Raw genomic sequence first — 18,978 nt, 5'->3', positions numbered from 1 at the left:
GGCTCTGCTCTCTAGAGGGTCCCGACTGACATTTGGGGACACATCGTCACCGAATCCGTATGAACCTCCGTTCACGGGTGGTTGTCACAGGTCTAGGGGCCAGGGGCTCATTTAGCAAGATCTGTAATGAAACCTAGGCCAGGGCGCCTGGGGGCTCCAACAGTGACGCGTCTGCCTTCGGCTCAGGTCATGACCTCAGGGTCCTGGGATCGAGCCCTGCAGCGGGCTCCCTGCTCAGGGGGGAGGCTGCTTCTCCCTCTGCCCCTCCCCCGCTCACACTCTGTCTTTGTCAAATAAAGGAATGAATGAATGAATGAATGAATGAATGAATGAAATGTTAAAGAAACTGAGGCCCCAGGAGCCCCAGAGAAGAAGGTAGGGTCGCGGTGACAGTGGCATCCAGGCACAGATAAGACCTTCCCGGTAGGCCAGGTCTAGGGCAAGCTGACCACCAGGGTGCGTGCCTGTGACAGTGCCCGTGCGGACGGGGCATGGTGACCTCCGCACAGGTGGGCTGGTCTACCCCAGGGACCCCGTGTCTGCTCTCTATCAGGCCTTGCCCTAGTGGGGACCCAGAGCTGCTCAAAACAGGTTGACACTCTCCAGCTCTCAAATGCCCAGAAATGCTCCAAGTATGTAATCCCACCCACAGACCCCAAAAGATGTCCCCGTCCTAATCCCTGGAGCCTCTGAGTGACACCTTCTGTGGCAAAAAATGATGCAGCCCATACGGTAACGTGAGATGGGGAGGTTGTCTGGGAGGACCCCGGGGCGCCCCACCTGTGATCACCAAGGTCCTTATCAGGGCAGCCAGAGGGAGGCCTGACCTCATGCGGGGCAGGTCACGGTCCTGGGGACAGAGAAGAAGCTGCAAGGCCAGGGGGCCTGGCGGCACCGGGAGCAGAAGCACCCGAAGGGCCCTCGCCTAGGGCCCAGGCCTGCAGCCTCCAGGACTTAGAACGCATTTCTGGTGCTTCACGAGCCCAGAGCCCAGCTTGGTGGTGACGTGTTATGGCTCCTCCAGAAAAGGGACATACCCCGGAGGGGAAGAGATAGGCTCCAGGGACCTGGGACCCTGGGACATCCCCCGGGCGGGGGCAGCGCAGGACACTGAGGGCGAGGCCTGGGTCTCGAGCATCCCAGGGCATCCCCGGGCGACCTGCGACCTGCCCCGGCTGGGCCCCCACCCCCCGGAGGAGGGGCAATACCATCCCAGCTGTGCCCAGGAGGCCCCGACATTGGTCCCTCCGACTCCCTGAGAGGCAAGGTCAGGGGCAAGGGGGAGAAAGGAGCGCTGGCCCGACTGCAGGGGCCTCCCCAGGGGAGTTGTTTCCACTTGTCTTCATATAACTCTGTGTGTGACCCACGCGCCACCGTGGGCGTGAAGGGTTTATGTGTGGGCTCACAAGAACCAGCGGCAACTCACGCTTATGGGAGAAGCTGTTGTAACTACGGTGCCCTGGGCACTGGGGGGGCAGTGCAGGCACAGGGGGGTCAAGCAACTTGCCAGGTGGCACAGCTCCTGGGAACACAGAGCTGGGGCTCGGAGGGGAAGCCCGGACCAGGCCGAGCCCCTGGGCTGGTCTGGGGTGGGGGTGCTCCTTCCCGAGGAACCCAGCACCCCTCAGCTCGCCTCCCTCCCCACTGCCCCCCTCTCCATCCTTGTCCTCCCACCCGCTGAGTGCTCCCCCCAAGGCTTGGCTCCTTGGTCCAATCAGAGGTTGGCCCGGGCTCTGCGCGCAGGGCGATCCGGGAGGGCTGCGAGGTGGAGGTGGAGGTGCCTCCGGCCACCCGTGGGATGTGCCCAGGCTAGTCCCATCCCCGCCGCGTCCTCAGGCTGTCCTCACCTGCGGGATGTGCCTGGGCTAGTCCCATCCCCGCCGCTGACATTCCTCCCGCTCCCAGGGACACCCCTCCCCGCAGGTGTACCCGGTGCCCTCGGCTCACCCCGGGCTTCAGACGGCCCCAGTGCTCTGGTGCTCTGGTTCTGGGAACAGGAGGGGTCCTGAGGCCCCCGGCCATTTGGTGTGGGCCCGCACCCCGCTCCCCCCGCCAAACCCGCTGTCGTCTGGGCCCCCCTCCACGGCGGGTCCCAGCTCAAGGGGAGGGGCCACCCCAGCCCTAGGCTGCCCTCGGGGGTCACCCCGCCCTGCCCGGCCTCCAGCCACCTCCTCTCCCGTTTCCACCGGAGACTGCCCGTGTGGACCTGGCCTGCCGTGGGCGCGCAGTGTGGCCCGTGAGGGGGTGGGGCCGGCGGTGGCGCCGTCGGGGAGCCCTCCCGGCCAGGCCCGCGCCCTCCGCAGCAGCCCAGGCACAGACCTGGCGGGGGATGGCGCGACGTCACGCCGCACCTGCCAGCTCCGCCGGGCCGCGGGGAGGGGGGCGTCTGGGCCCCGGGCATCCCAGGACCAGCCCTGCGGGAGGGGCACCGTGCGCCCTTGTGGCCCCACCCACCTCACCTGTCGGGCCGTACCTGCGGGGGGGGGGGGGGGGGCGGTGCAAGGTGACTCAGCGGGCAGCGCGGTGGGGGAAGGGAGCGCCCGGGGCCTGAACCGGGCGGGGGGTGGGGTGGGGAGAGCTTCGCGAGCGTGGGGGGGGCAGACACGACCTGGTTTCCAGCGCGGGCCTCTCAGAGCCCTTCATACCCACCTGCGCCGCGGCCTGCGGCCGGGACCCCACAAGGCACACGGGGCGAGGCCGGCGCGGTGTCCCCGACGCCACGGGCCTGGGCCTGGACCTGAACGGACAGCGCGCTCGCCTGCTTCCCTCCTCCCCTCCCTCCTCCCCTCCCTCCTCCCCTCCCTCCTCCCCTCCCTCCTCCCCTCCCTCCTCCCCTCCCTCCCTCCATCCACTCGCTCCTCCGCGGGCGCAGCTGCGTCCCCGGCCTCGGAGGGTCGCGCGGAGGCGCACGCTCGGCCCCCCCACCCCTCCCCGGGCAGGGAAGCTCGCCGGCGACGCGGGGTCCTCGGGAGCGCCCCTCCGGCCTGGCGAGCCCCCGCCCGTGCCACGCGCCCCCGCCCGCCGCAGCCCCCGGGCCTGGAGCGCCCGCAGCCGCAGCCTTCCGCGGGGCCCGGCCCACCCCCAGCCGGCCCACCCCCAGCCCGGCCCGAGCTTCCGCGTGCTGAGCCCCGCCTACGGCCAAGGTCGAGGGCGGGCCCGAGGGGTGGGGTCACAGGGCGGCGGGGGCGGGGGCGGGGGCGGGGGCCTGGCCAAGGGCTGGGGCGCGGCTGCCCGAGCGCTCAAAGCCTCGGAGGCGCGCGGGCGCGGCTACAGCTGGGCTCGGGTGCTCCGTGGTCACCGCGCTCCGGGGTCCCCCGCGCTCCGAGACCCGGGGTCACCGCGCTCCGAGGACCCCCGCGCTCCGGGGAGCCCCGCGCTCCGGGCCCGGGGTCACCGCGCTCCGAGACCCGAGGTCCCCGGCGCTCCGACGGCTCCCGCCTCCGGAGGTTCCCCGCGCTCGGAGCGCTCCCGAAGCTCGAGGTCCCGCCCCCACCATGTGGCTGAGGTGGTGAGTGGCGGTTTCGGGGAGGAGGCCTGCGGGAGCAGGGTCCGGAGGTGGCCCGATGGGACAGGCGCTCCCCGGGTGACACAGCGGAATCCGTGGGACCGCCGGCCCCTGGGAGGCAGCCGTCCGGAGCCCCTACCTGCAGGGGGTGGCATCGCGGGGGGGGGGGGTGGGGCGCTCATGGGAGACCTGTGGCCGCGCGTGGGTGTACTTGGAGGCAGGTCCCCGCGGAGGAAGGGCGGGAGGGCACCCTGGGCGACCAGCACAGAGGCCGGGGTGACTCTCCAAGGCCAGCTGCTGTCCACCGCTGGGTGCCGCACCCTCCCACGCACCTGGGATCCTCCGCCTTCACGGCCTACGGGGAGGGAGGGTGGAGCTGGCTCAAGCGGCCCCACTCCTGGTGCCCAGCAGCAGGTGGGGTGACTGCTCTGCCCCCAGCTTTTTGCCAGAATGCCCCCTTCAGGTCGTGTTGTGGGGTCCACAGCCTGTGCCCCCTTTGATAAGCTGGTGTGTCTGTGACACCCGGGTCCTGCCACCGGGTCTCCCCAGCTATAAATGTCGGTCCTCGGATGCCACAGCCACCCATACCCCAGAGCCTGGGGGTTGGCCTGGGGGCCGGGAGGGCCCAGGAAGAGGGTGCAGGGAGCACCCCGGGAAAAGGCAAACCTGTTTCCCTGGCCAGAGCCCAGAGCCTGTGTTCATGCCCCCAGGAGCCCACAGATAACCCCAGGAGGCCCGCGACTCTCACAGGCAAATGTTTCCTGGGCCCTCAGCACAGAACGGGGTGGGGGGGTCTGATGGGCACCAGGAGGCCAATGGGGGGGGTCACCCAGGGGTTCTCACAGCTTTGTGGTTTAGAAGGCTGCTCCAGCTCTGGGTAAGGGGCTGGGGGTGGCGGCTGTCATCCCCGCAAGCCGGAGTGGTGGCCCCTACAGGCACAGAGAGAGGACAGGCGTGCCTGCAGGCTGGGACTTCTGGATGGGGGGGCGGGGGGGTTGGTGGCCCAGAGTCTGGCTTGGCAGGCCTGCAGCACATGCCTGAATGTACTGGGCACCCGGATGGCAGCCGGTGGGGGCGGGCAGGGGTTCCGGTGGATCAGAACTCGCAGGATGCTGGGAGGCCCGCAGGACCAGGCGGCCAGGCTTAGGCTGCAGGGTGTGGGTTCTCGCAGGTCAAAGTCTGCTTCAGGGAGTCTGGGAAGTCCCCAGAGGGGGTTGCTGGCCTCTGGGGCCGAGCTGCCCACCAGCTCCAGAAGAGTCACCTGACTTGGTCGCAGAATGATCCTGTTCCTTCAGAGGGCTGTCCGGCAGCCCAGCTGGCCCTGCCACTGGGCACGTTAGATCCTCTGTCTCCCAAAGCTTTTTTTTTTTTTTTTTTTTTTTTAAGATTTATTTGTTTATTTCAGAGAGAGAGAGAGCACGAGTGGGAGGGGCAGAGGCAGAGGGAGAAACCTTGGCAGACTCTCCCCTGAGCGTGGACCCAGACCTGGGGCTCCATCCCACGACACGAGATCATGGCCTGAGCCAAGACCACGAGTCGGACGCTTAAGCCACTGAGCCCCCCTGGCCCCCTCCGTCTCCCATCTCCCAAAACTTAAATGTAGCTCTGACCACAGCTACCTTGAAAAGTGTATTTTTCTGGTTTCACACAAGTGCTTGGAGTCCATCCCGAGCAAAGGCCAGGCCAGCACGGGGTTGAAGGCCGTGGACTTGGGGGTGCCTCTCAGCACCCTTCGGGATCACACGTGTCAGCCTTGTGTTTCTGGGGCCTCGCTGGGGCTGCGGGGGGTGGGGGTGCTGACCCTCCCCTCGCCGAGTCCCTGCGTGGCCCGGGAACCCTCCCAACCACGACAGGTGGAGGCGGTGGGTGTATTCACATTCCTCTGTGGACACAACCGCTCCTGCCCATGAGGAGAGGCCTGTGGCCTTGTTTGGAAGAAGCAGGACTCACCTGCCTTTCTGGTTGTTTCTTTCCAGTCCCGGAGTGCTCCTGCTGCTGCTCGGCACCCTGCAAGCCAGTAAGTTCAGGGGTGGGGGCTCCGGCGGGCTGAGCGCTGAGGCTGCGCATGCGGGCGTCAGCAGGGTCCCCACCACCGCCCTTCCTGCTCTTCCGGGGGGGCCCCTTGGAGGAAGGGGAGCCAGGGCTCCCCGTTTCTCCCGACACCTTGGCTGCAGTCAGCCCTGGGCACCTCCAAAGCCGCCACCTGCAGAAGAGCAGGGATTGGGCAGCGCAGCCGAGCGGGAGGCCCCGCCAAGCCTTCCAGCCCCGAGGCCGAGGGCAGCGCACGCAGTCCGTGGCCGTGGCAGTACAACCGCTCTGGACACAGCCACTCAGCCTTCCTGACGTCGTGCGGGCAGCATTCTCATGCCGTGGCTGAGAAACTGTTTTCTTTTAAACATTTTCTTTTAAACATTCAAATTTTCTCCCCCCGCCAAAAAAAAAAAGAAAGAAAAAAACCCAGTTTTTATTTTGAATTAATTGTAAATACCCAAAAAAGTAGCCGAAACAGGGCCGAGCAGTCCTGGGTGCCCACCTGTTCCCCCACTTCTCCCGAAGCTCGCCTCTCGTATAGGGATCGAAGTCCACGTTGGGCGATACGGGGCTCACCAACAACGTCTGCATCCTAGACACGCTATTGCGTTCCTGCGCCTCTGATTACAATTCATTTCGTTTCTGCTGAAATGAGTCAGAAGTGGCATTTGAGTCTTGCCACCAAAAGGGCGTCCCTCCCCGCGGTAGGGCAACTTTGCAGGCTGGGAATCAACTGCAAAAAATCCATCTTGTGCTTTTCGAATCACAGCAGACACTCAAGAGCAAGAAGTCAAGGCGCTCGTGGGCAGCAGTGTCGAGCTCCGCTGCGTTTTCCCCGAAAGACACACGTTCGACTTAGATGACCTTTATGTGTATTGGCAAATCAGCGTCGTGGGCCAGCCCAAGACCGTCACTTACTACCTGTCCGGGAACAGCTCCACCGGCCAGGAGGACGACCGCTACAGGGACAGGGCCCGGCTGTCGCCCGAGAGCATGCAGCGGGGCGACTTCTCTCTGCACCTGTACAACATCACCCCCTACGACGAACAGAAGTTCAACTGCCTGGTGTTTAGGAAGTCCTTGGAGTTAAAAAAGATTTTGGATGTGGAGGTGACGCTGCACGTCGCAGGTAAGAGCACGGCCGCGGACGGGACCCTCCCGATCCCCAACCCTGCAGCCCAGACCTAGGATTAACAAGGCCCGTTTCCGCGCTCCTTCCCCGGTTTCTTCCCCAAAGAACCTCCTGATCTCAACGGGGTGTGAGGCACAGCTGGCTCGAGACTCGTCCAACTCGTAGGAAGGTTTCTATAGCCTGAGTTGACCTGGTCTCACAGGAGACCTGCTCGTCTTGCTGTGTTTGCCTTAAATTCCCCAAATCAACTCCAACTGCATGTTCTAAATGAAATCAGGAGAAAGTGCTGTAAAGCACCAAGTGAGATCAGAATTTAGGAGGAGGAGGATTTCAGGCGACCAAGGACCTCAGTGCAGCGGAGACGCGGGCTGCGAGCTTTCCATGTCACCAGGCTCGCACAGGCCCGCCTGCTTGGGTCGCGGGGTGGGTGCCAGGCTCAGCAGCCCTGCTCCGGGGGGCGGTGGGGGATGCCCCCGGCTACAGCCCTGGTCCCGCCTCGCCACCGGGGTCAGCGGCCTGATGGGGCCTCCTCCCCTCTCACGGGGCCCCTGACGCGTGTGCCCGTCGTTTCTGACCTTCCGGAACCAGTGGCCTCACCACCATCTCCCCTCCCCGCAGCGAACTACAGCATGCCCGTGGTCAGCGCCCCAAGCGACCCGTCCAAGGACCGGGAGCTCACCTTCACCTGCACGTCTGTGAACGGCTATCCGCGGCCCAACGTGTACTGGATCAACAAGACGGACAACAGCGTGCTGGACGGGGGCCTGCAGAACCACACAGTCTCGGTGAACGCCCAGGGCTTGTACGACGTGGTCAGCGTCCTGCGGGTCCCCTGGGCCCCCAGCATCAACGTCGGCTGCTGCATAGAGAATGTACTGTTGCACCAAAACCTGACCAACAGACCGGCAGGTACGGTGCCCCCGGGGTCTGCACGCGGAGGCCGCCCCAAGGCCGTGGGCCTGTGGTGACTCGGGCGACTCTCTGAGGCCGAGGCCCCTGCAGGGTGACTTGGCAGTGGCTTCCGAAAAGCTGGCTGGAAGGCGAGGGGGTGACAGGCAGCCCTTGGAGACGCGGTGCACCAGGGCTGCTGAGGGCAGGCACGGGGCTGGGCGCTCAGCGCATGCTGCTTGCGTTTGAGTTTCACTCTCAGCCTCCGCGTTGTGGACCCGTTTTGCAGACGAGGCACTGAGGCCTGGAAGGCTGTGTAGGAGCGGGCAGTGGGGGCCTCGGGGGGTGAGGGTCCCGCCTGCACAGTCCTTGAGCTTGTGCCCGTCACAGGGCCAGAGCCCCCACGCGAGGGAGGGTTCCAACGGCTGGCACCGGGGTGGCTGCTGGTCGGGGCTTCCCTGCGGGAGGGCAGCCGGCAGGCGACTCCTTCACAGGGGCCACGGGCTCTCAGTCTGTGTGTCCTCGTCACTAGGGACATCTTCCTGGAGCGGGGGGCGGCCCCTGTCACTAGCATTGAGACGACAGTTCCCAGGGGGTGCAGGGGGAGAGAGCTCCAGGGTGGGGTCGGTGGCGCCTGCCTGCTGCAGGAAAGCCGTGCTGCCTGCAGGACCCGCGGCCCTACCCCGTCCCCCGTAACCCGCGGGGCCCCGAGCACAGCAGACAAATGCAGGCACCTCGTTCTGGAATCATGAGAATTCACGCTGGCAGCCGCAGAGCTCATCACCAAACATGAGCCCTGTGGGTGTGGGCCCATGAGCCGTGTGGGTCGCATGCCCTGAGGCTGGCCTGGACCCCCAGGAACTCCTGCAGGGCCCCCATCTGCCTTCCTGAAATCCGGGCACGGCCTTGTGACTCAGGGGTCACGGTGTCTGAGCCCAAACAGACCAGGACCAGGGCTGTACCAAGAAGCCCGCCTCTGAGCCCGGCCTCTCGGCCTGTGTCCCCCCGGCAGGCAGCCCAGGCAGCAGGGGAACCAGGAGGTTCTCTGAGGGCACTGGTGTCAGCCCACACCCCGCGGATTAGCATCTATGGGCCGTCGGGCACCAGGACACGTTTAAACGCTTCCGGATGATTCTAACGTGCGTTCCAGGCCGAGCCGCGGAGGGATTTCTCCAGGTTGGGAGAAACACGGGGCGTTGGTAACGAGCTTCCGTTGCTTGTCTGCCCCTGGGCACCGCCTTCCGGGGGCTAAGCCACGGCTCGGGGGACAGGAGGGCTTAGCACCCACCCACCCCCGTGCACGGCCGCTGCGATGCAAAATGGTGCAGCCGCCGTGGGGGACAGTCGGGCCGTTCCTCGCAAGGTTTCCGCATGCCCAGAAATGCCACGCTCAGGTGTTGGCTCCGCGGGACTGGAAACGAGCCTCATGGCCTCGTCCGTGAACAGGCACAGCGGCCTCGTTCACGCGAACCAAGTGGCGAATGGATTACCACGTCCATCCACGCGGGGGGATGTTAGCCACGGAAGGGGACGAAGCACTGCCACGTGGGTGGGCCGTGAGGACATCCTGGGCAGTGGGAGCCGCGCTGCGATCCCGTGTCCACGCGGCGTCCAGGGGAGGCAGATCCACAGACAGGCAGGGGGCCCGGAGGGCAGGGACTGTCCACGGGGACAGGGCGCCCCTGTGGAGCCCAGAATAGGCTCTGGGACCAGACAGTGACGATGGCCGTGCCACCCTGTGGACGTTCGAAATGCTGCTGAATTGGTCACTTGGAAATGGCAACGCGGACGTTACGTGGACGTTATTTGAATTTCACCTTGGTTTTCTTTTTTTTTTTTTTTTAAGCCAGCAATAAAGCAAAAAACACAAAAAAATCACATTAAATCATATTTTAAAATGTATAAAAGCCAGGAGGCCTCTGTGCTTCCCGCCATGCCCTGCCCAGGTGCGGGCGCCGCAGAGGTGGGGCCGAGGGCGGCTCAGGGGCGCGGGCGCTGTGTGTGCAGGACTGAGGCCTGCCTGGAGGAGGTGAAGGCTCACCTGAGGGACAGGACCCCTTCCTCCAGCAGCCTCCGGGTTTAACCTCACAAAGCAGTGCCGGGAAGTTCTGTGGTGGAGGCCCCTCCTTTCCTCTGCACCCCGTTAAGTCTTCGGTTGCTTTCTGCTTTCTCGTAGAACCGATCCCTGGAACCGAGCCCGGCAACACAGGGAGCCACAGGGACGTCCACAGGAGGGATCACGGGGCGGTGCTGAGCGCCGTGGCCGTGCTGCTCGTGCTCGCGCTCGTGCTCGGGGCCGTGGGCTGTGTGTGCAGGAGCAGGTGCCCCCGCACGGACCCGTGCAGGTAGGGGGCCAGGCGCCGGTCGCCGCGGCGCTCCATTTCCGTGGTTGGCGGGAGCGGTTTGCCCTTTTCGGGACGTTGAAAAGCTCTGCGAGCTGTGGCTTTCCCCGCGAGGTGTGGCTTTAGTCGCGCCAGCGTCCTCCGTGAGGGCTCGCGGCTCCTCCAGCTTCTTGGCTGCGGGGCCAGGCCACAGTCCGGCTCTAGGGAAGCCGAGCTGCCTTGGGCCCCCAGCGGCCAAGCTCAAGGGCAGATCTAGACAGTCTGGGTGCCGCCGACCCTCTAAAATCCAAGCGGCGGAGCTCAGAGGAGCCCAGGATCCGAGCAGGGTCACACGCCCGGGGTCACCAAGGCAGGCCCTGGGGCCCCAGGCCGGTCTGCTGGGGGAGGCTGGCCGGCATCCCTTGAGGGAACTGGCGAAGTCGGGGACCTTCCTGGCCTTTTGGGAGGCTGGGGGCCAGGGCGTGCTGGTCAAGGGACTGGCCGTTAGCTCCCGGCCGGAGGCCCCCCACGCAGGGTCCCTGCAGCTCATCCCCGGAACACTCCCGGCCCGCTGCCCCGCTGCCCAACCCGCCAGCCCCGGGAGGCGCCAGGGCCCACCTCCGACGGCGCAGCTCCCTGAGCGCGGGCGGCCCGCCGGGCCCTCCTGTGGGGTCGTGGGGTCCGTGCTGCCCCAGCTCCCGGAGCCCCGGGGCGTTGGAGCAGCGCCTCCCCTCCCTCTGCCGCCCACCCTGAGCGTGTCTGCTTCATCCCTGCAGGTGGCGGGCTGCCAGGCCGGAGCAGGCCCTCTTCGGTGAGTCGCGGGGAGCGGGGCACAGGGCGCTGGCTTCCGGGTGGCTGCCGTGGGCCCACGCTAACTTGACGGACGGGGGATGGGTGTTTCTGTTTTCGGAGACACAGTGGAGCCCTAGGGAAGGTGCTTCCCGGTTGTCCCCTTGGGATGTAATCCGATGCTTATGTACACTTGCTGACGTCCGGTCACAGAACATTCCAGGCACACAGGGCAGCAGAGAGCCTGGGATGACGCACCCCAGGCACGTCCCCCAAACTGCGCTCTGTCTCCCCAAGTCCCCCCCCCGGCCCCCTCCCCACGGGGGGCTCAAGTGGGTGCAGACCCTGCGCCCTTTGTCAGAGGACAGTTACCCAGTGTCCCCTGGTAAGGGCAGGCACCCCACTGTCCCGGGGGCAAAGGTCGATGTGATTCCCACCCGTTTGGGGGATGCAGCCGCACACGGAGCCTCCATTCCCCACATGGCAGGTGCCTCGGGCGGCAGGGGGCAAAGGGCCCGTCATTGGCCACCTGCACCTGACACCAGAGGGGGTGGCCGCTCCACTAGCCCATCTGCCCACCCACGCAGCGGGCGTCCCGAGGAGGCTGGGCCGCAGCGCCCACCACAAGGGCCCCACTGTTTCCCGGGGCAAGCTGGGTCCCGGTGGCTGGCTTTGATCCCGCCATCCTAAGTCCCGAGACAAGCAACCCGTCTGCCTCCTGAACGGAAGGAAGCAGGCACTGTGTTCCGTGACACCCACTTCTCTTTTTTTCCAAGACTGCGTTTGAAGAGAACTCGCCGCCTGGGACGCGGACAGGGCTTCTGCGAGATGCCACCAGGAGGGACAGCGGACGGCAGCTTGAGAATTGACCCGGGCAGGCCTGGTGGCCAAGGGGGACCGGCTGCTCCCGTTGGCGCCGTTAAGAAGGGGGCTTCGTGGCCGCGGGACCTCTCCGACCTGGAAGGGACGCGCAGGATCGTGCTGGATGCCAGGGCGAGTGTCCCGGCTGCTGCCCCCATCCTGGGATGAGGACCTTCCGACAGGCTCGGCGGCTCCAGAACACGCAGCCCCCACGGGAGCGGGCTCCCCACCCCGGCGCTTCGTGGTGGCTCCTGACTCCACGGCCTCCTCGATGTCGGAAACCCCCGGGGGCTCCGGGGACGGGGTTTTCTGAGACCAGAGGAGGGCGTCTCATTTTGGGAAGAAGAGAGCGGGTGCCTGGTCTCTTCCTCACCTTCCCTGCTGGGTGAAGGTCACCCAGGGGTGTCTGTGGGACACGTAGATGCGGGGGCCCCACCCTGCCTGCACCCCAGGATGCAGGACCTGTGTGTCTGCGCGCGTGTGTGTCCAGGACGCAGTCAACGCTGCCAAGCCCCTCCCCGAAGGACGCCTGGGAGCCTGGGAGCCTCTGACATCTTCACTGGGAAGAGAACCCGACCTTGCTCTGGTCAGAAGCTGGGTTTCCCTCCCTAAAGACACACGGGGCTTTCTCGCGAAGGCAGTCTGCTGCGGCGGCCACCCTGGCAGGAGCAGCGGCCTCCGGGGGACACCCGGGGACAAAGCAGAAAGTCAGAAACTCGCTCAGGTGGGATGGGGAACGCGGGCTTCACCAGGTGGCCGGCGAGGGCCCTCGGGGCACCACGTCACGTGCGGCGGGGCCTTGTCCTGGCAGAGGGGCAGCTACTCAGCATGTGGCGCTAACTCCGTGCCACCCTCTGCACCCGTCACCATCGGGGCCCCAGAACCTGCAAGGTCACCACGAAGCCTCCGACGTCAACTCCAGGCTCCTCGGAGTGCCCTGGGCCTGGCAGGCGGATAGGCGGTGGGCAGCACCCAAGGCCACGGCCCTGATGGTTCCCCCGAATGAATGTAGCAGCTAATGTCTCCAGAAGGTTCTGCAAAGGAGGCCGGCGGGTAACGCAGGCGTGCACAGCCCCTGGGAAATGCAGCCTGTCGCCCTGCCTGCGGTCACTCGGCACGGATGGGCGGGCATAAGAGGCCTGCACGCCCCAGACCGCGACAATCCCCGGCACCGGGCTCGGTGGTGAAGCTGAGCCCAAGCCTTGTTACAAAAAAGGATCCATTGTGTATTTTTGTACCCAGAACGCCTCGCCCGGCTCTGGCACGAGAGTGGTGAGGACGGCACCCGGACTTCACGTGAAGCATTAGAAGGGCGCGTCCCTGCAGAGGGACGGGGAGGCCACGGCTTCGGAGCAGGCAGCAGGTGGCCGCTGGGCTGCAGGAGGGGGCGCGGGCCCGTCTGCGGCCTCGGGCTCGGGGTCCCGACCAGCCTGTGGCCCTCCCGTCCGCGGCAGACCTCGCTGGGCGCCCTCCCAGGGTCTGGCTCGGGGTCTCCCCGTGAGCGGACCCCGCCCTGGAGGACGCTCCCAGCCGCTCTCCCACTGCTGCCCGGACCCTTGGGTGTGGGAAGACGCACGGTGGCCCCGCACCCTCTGGCCTGACGTCACTGCGCTTGTGCTGTGCTCTGCACAGGCCGGAGGCCCCTGTTTCCATGTGTTTCTGGAAACCTGATTTACAAGAATACAAGGTGGAAGTGGTGTCTGCGTCTAGTGGCTTCATCGGCACTCGGGTGGCCCGTCCTTACCGCGGGCCTAGGGACTTGTCCCCGGAGGGCACCGGGCGAGGTCCGGTGGCGTCTTTGGTCGTCACACTAGGGGTCGGCACTGGCCTCCCACAGGCAGGGGCACACGGGCATCCCCTCAAGAGGCAGCGGCGTGAGAGTGGGAATCCCTGCCCTCCCGTCATCTTCCCATGGGAGGCAGGGTGGTGGGGCCCGGCTTCCTGGCCTCCTGTCCCCTTCAGCGCAGGGCTCCCCAGAGCTGCTCGGGGGCCCGGGCCCAGGCGGGCTCTGGGTGGTGCTGAAGCTCCCCCAGCCCACATCTGGCCCTTACCCCGCCCCCCATTCCCAGCCTTCCAGAAACAAGGCAGCGGGCCTGAGGGATCTGAGGTCATTCTGTCCTTAGAGACTGACCCTTAGACCCCCAACACTCGAGGGCGTGAGAACCCCCCCACCCGCCTGGCCACTCCTGAGCTCTCCAGCCCCCATGCAGGGCCCAGGGGCTTTAATGTCAAAGAATCTGGGGCGTCCTATGTGGTCAGCGCGCCTTCAGGGGCCAGGAGCTGAGCCCTGGGGACCGGGGAGCGCAGTCCACATTCCCTCCACCCGAGGAGCGCCCGCCTCCCATGGGCCAGGCCCAGGCCTGGGTCCTGCCCTGCCGGCCACGGTTCCCACGGCTGCCCAGGCCCCCATGTCACCCTCCCCGTGGTCTCGCTCTCAGCCTGTCTGTAGCAAGGGGGACCTGTGTCCGGCTGTAGCCTGCGTCAGAGCCTGCGAGGGAGCCTGGCGGGGAAGGGGTGGCCTGGCCACCCCGACCCCCACCTCCCTCTGGGCCACGCCCCTCCCTGTGCGGGCAGCCGCAGCCGGGCACCTGCGCTCCCATCTCAGCCCCCCTGCACGAAACAGTTTGGGCTGGGCTGAGGCTGGAGGAGGCCGTGGGTGAGGGACGGGGCTGGTCAGGGGAGTCCTGAGAAGGAAACGTGGCCAACCCCAGAGGGGTGCCGGGATATACGGGCGCGTGGCCAGGGCTGCCAGGGTTCCAGACCCAGCAATCGCCAGGCTCCGGGGGACTGAGATCTACCAAATCCTGTGTCACCGCAAACACCAGGCTCCGTCCGGGCCCGGGGCCCAGCGACAAGGGGCCGCGGCGATCCCCGGGGCCCACGGAGCCCACGGAGCCCAGCGCCCACCCCGCCCAAGGATGTCGGCGGCCGACTGGCCCCGAGAGAAGTCACTGATGAGATTTCACACCAGACTCCAAAGTCAAGAGGCCCTAGAGCCACACTGGTTTTTAGGGCGCAGAAAAGTGACTTTTAGAAAAATCGCTTCCTCACAACCAAGGGGGGGGGATAAATAGCGGAGCCTGAATGGGACGGATCCCCTCGCCTCAGCGGCCAGCGCAGCCCAGGGGTCAGCGCAGCCACAGCCGAGTCTTGGGGGTTCCAGCCTGACCGCGGAGAGGGCGCTTAAGGGCTGCTGGGTCCAGACTCCGGAGCTCCAGCTGCTCCCCCCAAAGGGTGCCATCCGGGCGCCCTGCAGATGCCTCCTCCCTCGGGGGCGTGTCGGCGGGAGGGCTGCTGCGCGGGGGCGCGGGTCCTCGCCACCTGGGAGCCGGGCCCCCCAGCTCTCCGCGGACTTGAGGCGCCGCGCCTGAGGCTGTGTGCGCAGGGGGTCAGCATCTCAGGCTCTGGCCACGTTTCTTGTTTGCCCCCGTGCGCGATCAAGATCCGGGAGCCCGCGCTCCTGTGCCGTGGCGGACGGGGTCCTACGCAGACCTGTCTGGGAAGGCAGAGAGCGCGGGTGGCCATCTACGTGTGAGTCGCCAGGTGGGAACGAGGGGTCTCCGGAGGACCAGGGACCCACAAGGGGAGACCTGCCACGTGGGCTTCGCGGGACAGGAAACGCCCCCAACTGGGGAGCGATGTTTGTGGAACGTGGCTTGAGGGTCGAGCAAACTCGGGCATCATTTTCCCTCCGTAACAAAGCAGCGAGCAGATGCTGGAGTTACGTCCGACAATAACGGCGCCTTGAACGGATCTTTAATTCTGAGGGGCCGGGTCTGGGAAAGGCTACGGGCTACGGGGGCAGAGGACCCATAGTCGGGGGGTACCCAGGGCCAGATGGGGATCAACGGTCAGGGGGAGACCCACGGCTGCCGTGCCCAGGAAGGGCCAGGAAGGGCTTGTCCGGGGTGGGTCCCATTATGGAGCGTCGTGCCACAGGGTGAGAAGTAGTGAGCTGGTCCTCAAGAGGCGGGCGCCCCGGCCTGGAAGTCCTGCGGGGGGTGCCAGGCTTCGGGGAGCGTCGCCCGGGCTGCCAGAGCGCACACGCGGGGCCGTGGGGCTGGAACCGGCAGGCACATCCCGTGCGGGCCAGGGCGTCCCTGGCAAACGGCGGCGAAGGGCCACGGGCAAGGTTGCAGTAAGACCCAACTCGGTTAGAGGAAAAAGCAACAGATTTTTAGTTAAAATTACCTCCTGAACTTCCTGTCTGCTTTTTGGGTCTGAAAGAGGAAGTGACACTTCACAGCCTAAGAAGCCAGTTCGGAAAGGGCCCCCTGAACGTGCAGGGTTCCCAGGGAAGTGGGGGGGTGGGTGGCAGGGCAGCTGCGGCTGGGAGCCAGGGCGTGAGACGGGGGTGCCAGGCGGTGCCGTCCACCCTGCCCATGCCCACAACTCAGCCCCTCTGCACAGAGCGCAGGCCATGCCCGGAGCTCCGGGGCCTCTGCGGGTTCAGCCTCTTGACTGAGCTCCTGGACCTTCCCAGAGGGGCTGCAGCAGGCCCCTATGAAGGGAGGCCAACAAGGTCCCCGGAGGGCGCCCCCCTCCTTCCTGGGCCCTGCTGTGCTCCTGCCCACGGCGCCTGACCCAAGGGAGGGCCTGCCCAGGGCCACACTCCAGGGCCCCCCGAGCCCCGCGCATGTCAGCAGGGAAGCTTCCTGGCATTGCTCAGAGACGGGAGCCCCGCAGCAGGTGGACCGGGGAGGCACGCAAGGAGGTGAGGCAGCCATGTAGGGTAAGGGTCAGACAGGAAGCTCTGGGGACCAAAGGATACGATTAGATAAACACACAAACTAGCTTGGAAATTGTATCAAATTCCTCAATGGCCGCAGTTTTTTCTGAAAAAAATTTCCAGAACAGCTGGACTCATTCCTCTAGACCATCAGGCCAACCTCCTGATCTTACTCCATCAAAAAAGATTGGCCTCATTCATTCAGACAAGAACATTTAACAGACTGAACCCAAACCCAGGGCCCTTGGGACCACTCTCATTGGGTTCAGCTGGTGGAGGGTCAGACGGAGGGGAGACAGGGCAGGCCTCACTCCCCAGCTCCCTCCAGAGAGGTTGGCTGTGCCCTGCTCCAGACCCGCTCCAGGCCTCGCTCCAGATCTGCTCCAGGCCCACTCTAGACCCTGTTCCAGATCTGCTCCAGGCCTCAGTCCAGACCTGCTCCAGATCTGCTCCAGACCCTTCTCCAGGCCCCACTCCAGACCCACTCCAGACCCCGCTCCAGACCTGCTACAGGCCCTGCTCCAGACCTGCTACAGCCTCTGCCCCAGGCCACCCTCCAGGCCCCACTCCAGACCCTGCTCCAGATCTGCTCCAGGCCCCACTCTAGGCCCCGCTCCAGGCCCCACTTCAGACCTGCTACAGGCCCTGCTCCAGACCTGCTACAGGCTCTGCCCCAGCCATCCTCCAGGCCCCACTCCAGACCCTGCTCCAGGTTCGCTCCAGACCCTGCTCCAGATCTGCTCCAGACCCTACTCCAGGCCCTGCTCCAGACCTGCTCCAGGCCCTACTCCAGGCCCCACTCCAAATCTGCTCCAGGCCCTGCTCCAGGCCCTGCTCCAGGCCCTGCTCCAGATCTGCTCCATGCCCCACTCCAGACCCTGCTCCAGATCTACTCCAGGCCCTGCTCCAGATCCTGCTCCAGATCGGTTCCAGGCCCCGCTCTAGGCCCCGCTCCAGGCCCTACTCCAGATCTGCTCCAGGCCCCACTCCAGGCCCCACTCCAGATCTGCTCCAGGCCCTGGTGCAGGCCATGTTCCAGATCTGCTCCAGGCCCCGCTCCAGGCCCCACTCCAGGCTCCGCTCCAGACCCTGCTCCAGACCCTGCTCCAGACCCTGCTCCAGATCTGTTCCAGGCCCCACTCCAGGCCCCACTCCAGATCTGCTCCAGGCCTCGCTCCAGGCCCCTCTCCAGACCCCGCTCCAGACCCTGCTCCAGATCTACTCTAGGCCCTACTCCAGATCTGCTCCAGGTCCCACTCCAGGCCCCACTCCAGGCCCCACTCCAGATCTGCTCCAGGCCCTGCTCCAGGTCCTGCTCCAGATCTGCTCCAGGCTCTTTTCCAGGCCCTGCTCCAGAGCCCACTCCAGACCCTGCTCCAGATCTGCTCCAGGCCCCGCTCCAGGCCCTACTCTAGGCTCTGCTCCAGGTGGGGCACTCTGTAGGTGCTTACCCACTGGGCTGAGCAGTCACGCTCTATGGCTTGTGCACTTGTGTTGCTTGTGGGCGCTGACGCCCCCGGAGTTAAAAACAAGCCTCTCGCATTTCACCCTATTGTGTCTTCCTACGCAGCCACACCATGAATGGTGAGTATTTGCATGGCACGTTGTTAGAAGTCACAGCTCATCGGATCTTCATAATAACAGTGCAGGTAGGACAAGCAAGAATGCCCCTTCCCAGTGGCAAGGAAGCTGAGCAAAACCACCCGCCTGTCACACTGCAGATAGCAGAATCTTCCAGTTCCATATTACGGCCTCTTTCTACTGTGCTGGGGTCCCTGCTCTACCAGCTGAGCTCCTGGGTGTCCCCCCAGGGGGTTCAATTGTTGATATGTACCCTGCGGTCACGTCAGGATTTCCTGGGAGCCGTGAGCAAAGTCCCATCCCAGCGCAATTATGTCACAGGGTCTGGAGTGGGCCCCAGGTACCAGGTTTTAAGGCTGCCCAGGTGAAGAATTCCAGGGTGAATATTCCAGGAGCCACCCAGCCTGGCTCTGGGGATTGGGGCGCTGGTGACAGCCACACCTGAAGGAAATCCCACCTCCCGATTTTACGGCACGAAGACCAGGCCCCAGGGGTCTGTGATCCAAGGCCGGCAAGGCACCCAGGGCGAAAGTCTAAGGCAGGGTTCGCCTACAGGGGCCTACACGCCCTTGACCCCGCTAGCACGCCCCCCCTGCCACATGGCACCGTCCTGGCCCTGCTGACCCCAGGCTGAAACCGTGGTTAGGTGTTCAGAAACGTTGCAGCCAGTTGCGAAGGCGCTGGCAGCGTGCGGACGGCTGCAGCAGGTGCGGCGTGCTCGTGCTGCAGAAACGGGCACACGCGGCGGGACTGGGGTGGGCTCGGCTCCGTCCTGGAGGGCCACTTTGCCAGCGCACACTGTTCCCTGGTCTCTGAGCCCAGAACCCTCCCCAGATTATTTATCTGGATTTTTGCATTTCCTGTCCAAACGTCCTAACTGATGAAATGCTGTTTAGCTAAAAGCACCCTCCGCAGCAATCAGCCAAGGGCATTTTCTCTAAATAACGATGCTCTACAGGGGCCCATAGTTTATTTGCAAAACCCAGGAATGAACTGTTAGTGTCTTTTTTTTTTTTTTTTTAATGTTGAATGGCTGCTTTTCCACAGGAGGACCACCCCCCAGCCCAGCAGACTGGTTATCCGCAGGGCTCCCCAGCAGCAGCGGCCTCTCGAGGTTCTCCCCAGGGAAACCCCCAAAGAC

At 65.3% G+C, this 18,978-nt stretch overlaps 1 protein-coding gene and 1 long non-coding RNA gene across 2 annotated transcripts; one reads left to right on the top strand and one right to left on the bottom strand.

Moving 5' to 3' along the window:
- Positions 1-522: 522 nt before the first annotated feature.
- On the bottom strand, positions 523-2,215 carry LOC111093475. Its single transcript, XR_005382028.1, has 2 exons — positions 1,427-2,215; positions 523-850 (listed from the first exon to the last, which is right to left on the bottom strand). It is a non-coding gene; the product is annotated as an uncharacterized LOC111093475 (long non-coding RNA).
- Positions 2,216-3,257: 1,042 nt separating this feature from the next.
- ICOSLG (inducible T cell costimulator ligand) lies at positions 3,258-13,225 on the top strand. The gene is made up of 7 exons (XM_038581619.1): positions 3,258-3,508; positions 5,482-5,522; positions 6,306-6,665; positions 7,287-7,577; positions 9,733-9,901; positions 10,654-10,688; positions 11,443-13,225. The coding sequence occupies exons 1-7, from the start codon at positions 3,495-3,497 to the stop codon at positions 11,451-11,453; spliced, it is 921 nt and encodes a 306-aa protein (XP_038437547.1). The 5' UTR covers positions 3,258-3,494; the 3' UTR covers positions 11,454-13,225.
- The last annotated feature ends 5,753 nt before the right edge of the window (positions 13,226-18,978 follow it).

The sequence above is a fragment of the Canis lupus genome, chromosome 31 (genome assembly GCF_011100685.1).
Source record: "Canis lupus familiaris isolate Mischka breed German Shepherd chromosome 31, alternate assembly UU_Cfam_GSD_1.0, whole genome shotgun sequence".
Taxonomy (NCBI): Eukaryota; Metazoa; Chordata; class Mammalia; order Carnivora; family Canidae; genus Canis; species Canis lupus.
This window is presented reverse-complemented; position numbering and strand designations above follow the sequence as displayed.

What these genes read in the sequence shown, in the direction of transcription:
- ICOSLG (XM_038581619.1), top strand. An exon ending in CCTGACCAACAGACCGGCAG is followed by an intron (nt 7,578 to 9,732) that starts GTACGGTGCCCC and finishes GCTTTCTCGTAG; the next exon opens with AACCGATCCCTGGAACCGAG. An exon ending in CCCCGCACGGACCCGTGCAG is followed by an intron (nt 9,902 to 10,653) that starts GTAGGGGGCCAG and finishes TCATCCCTGCAG; the next exon opens with GTGGCGGGCTGCCAGGCCGG.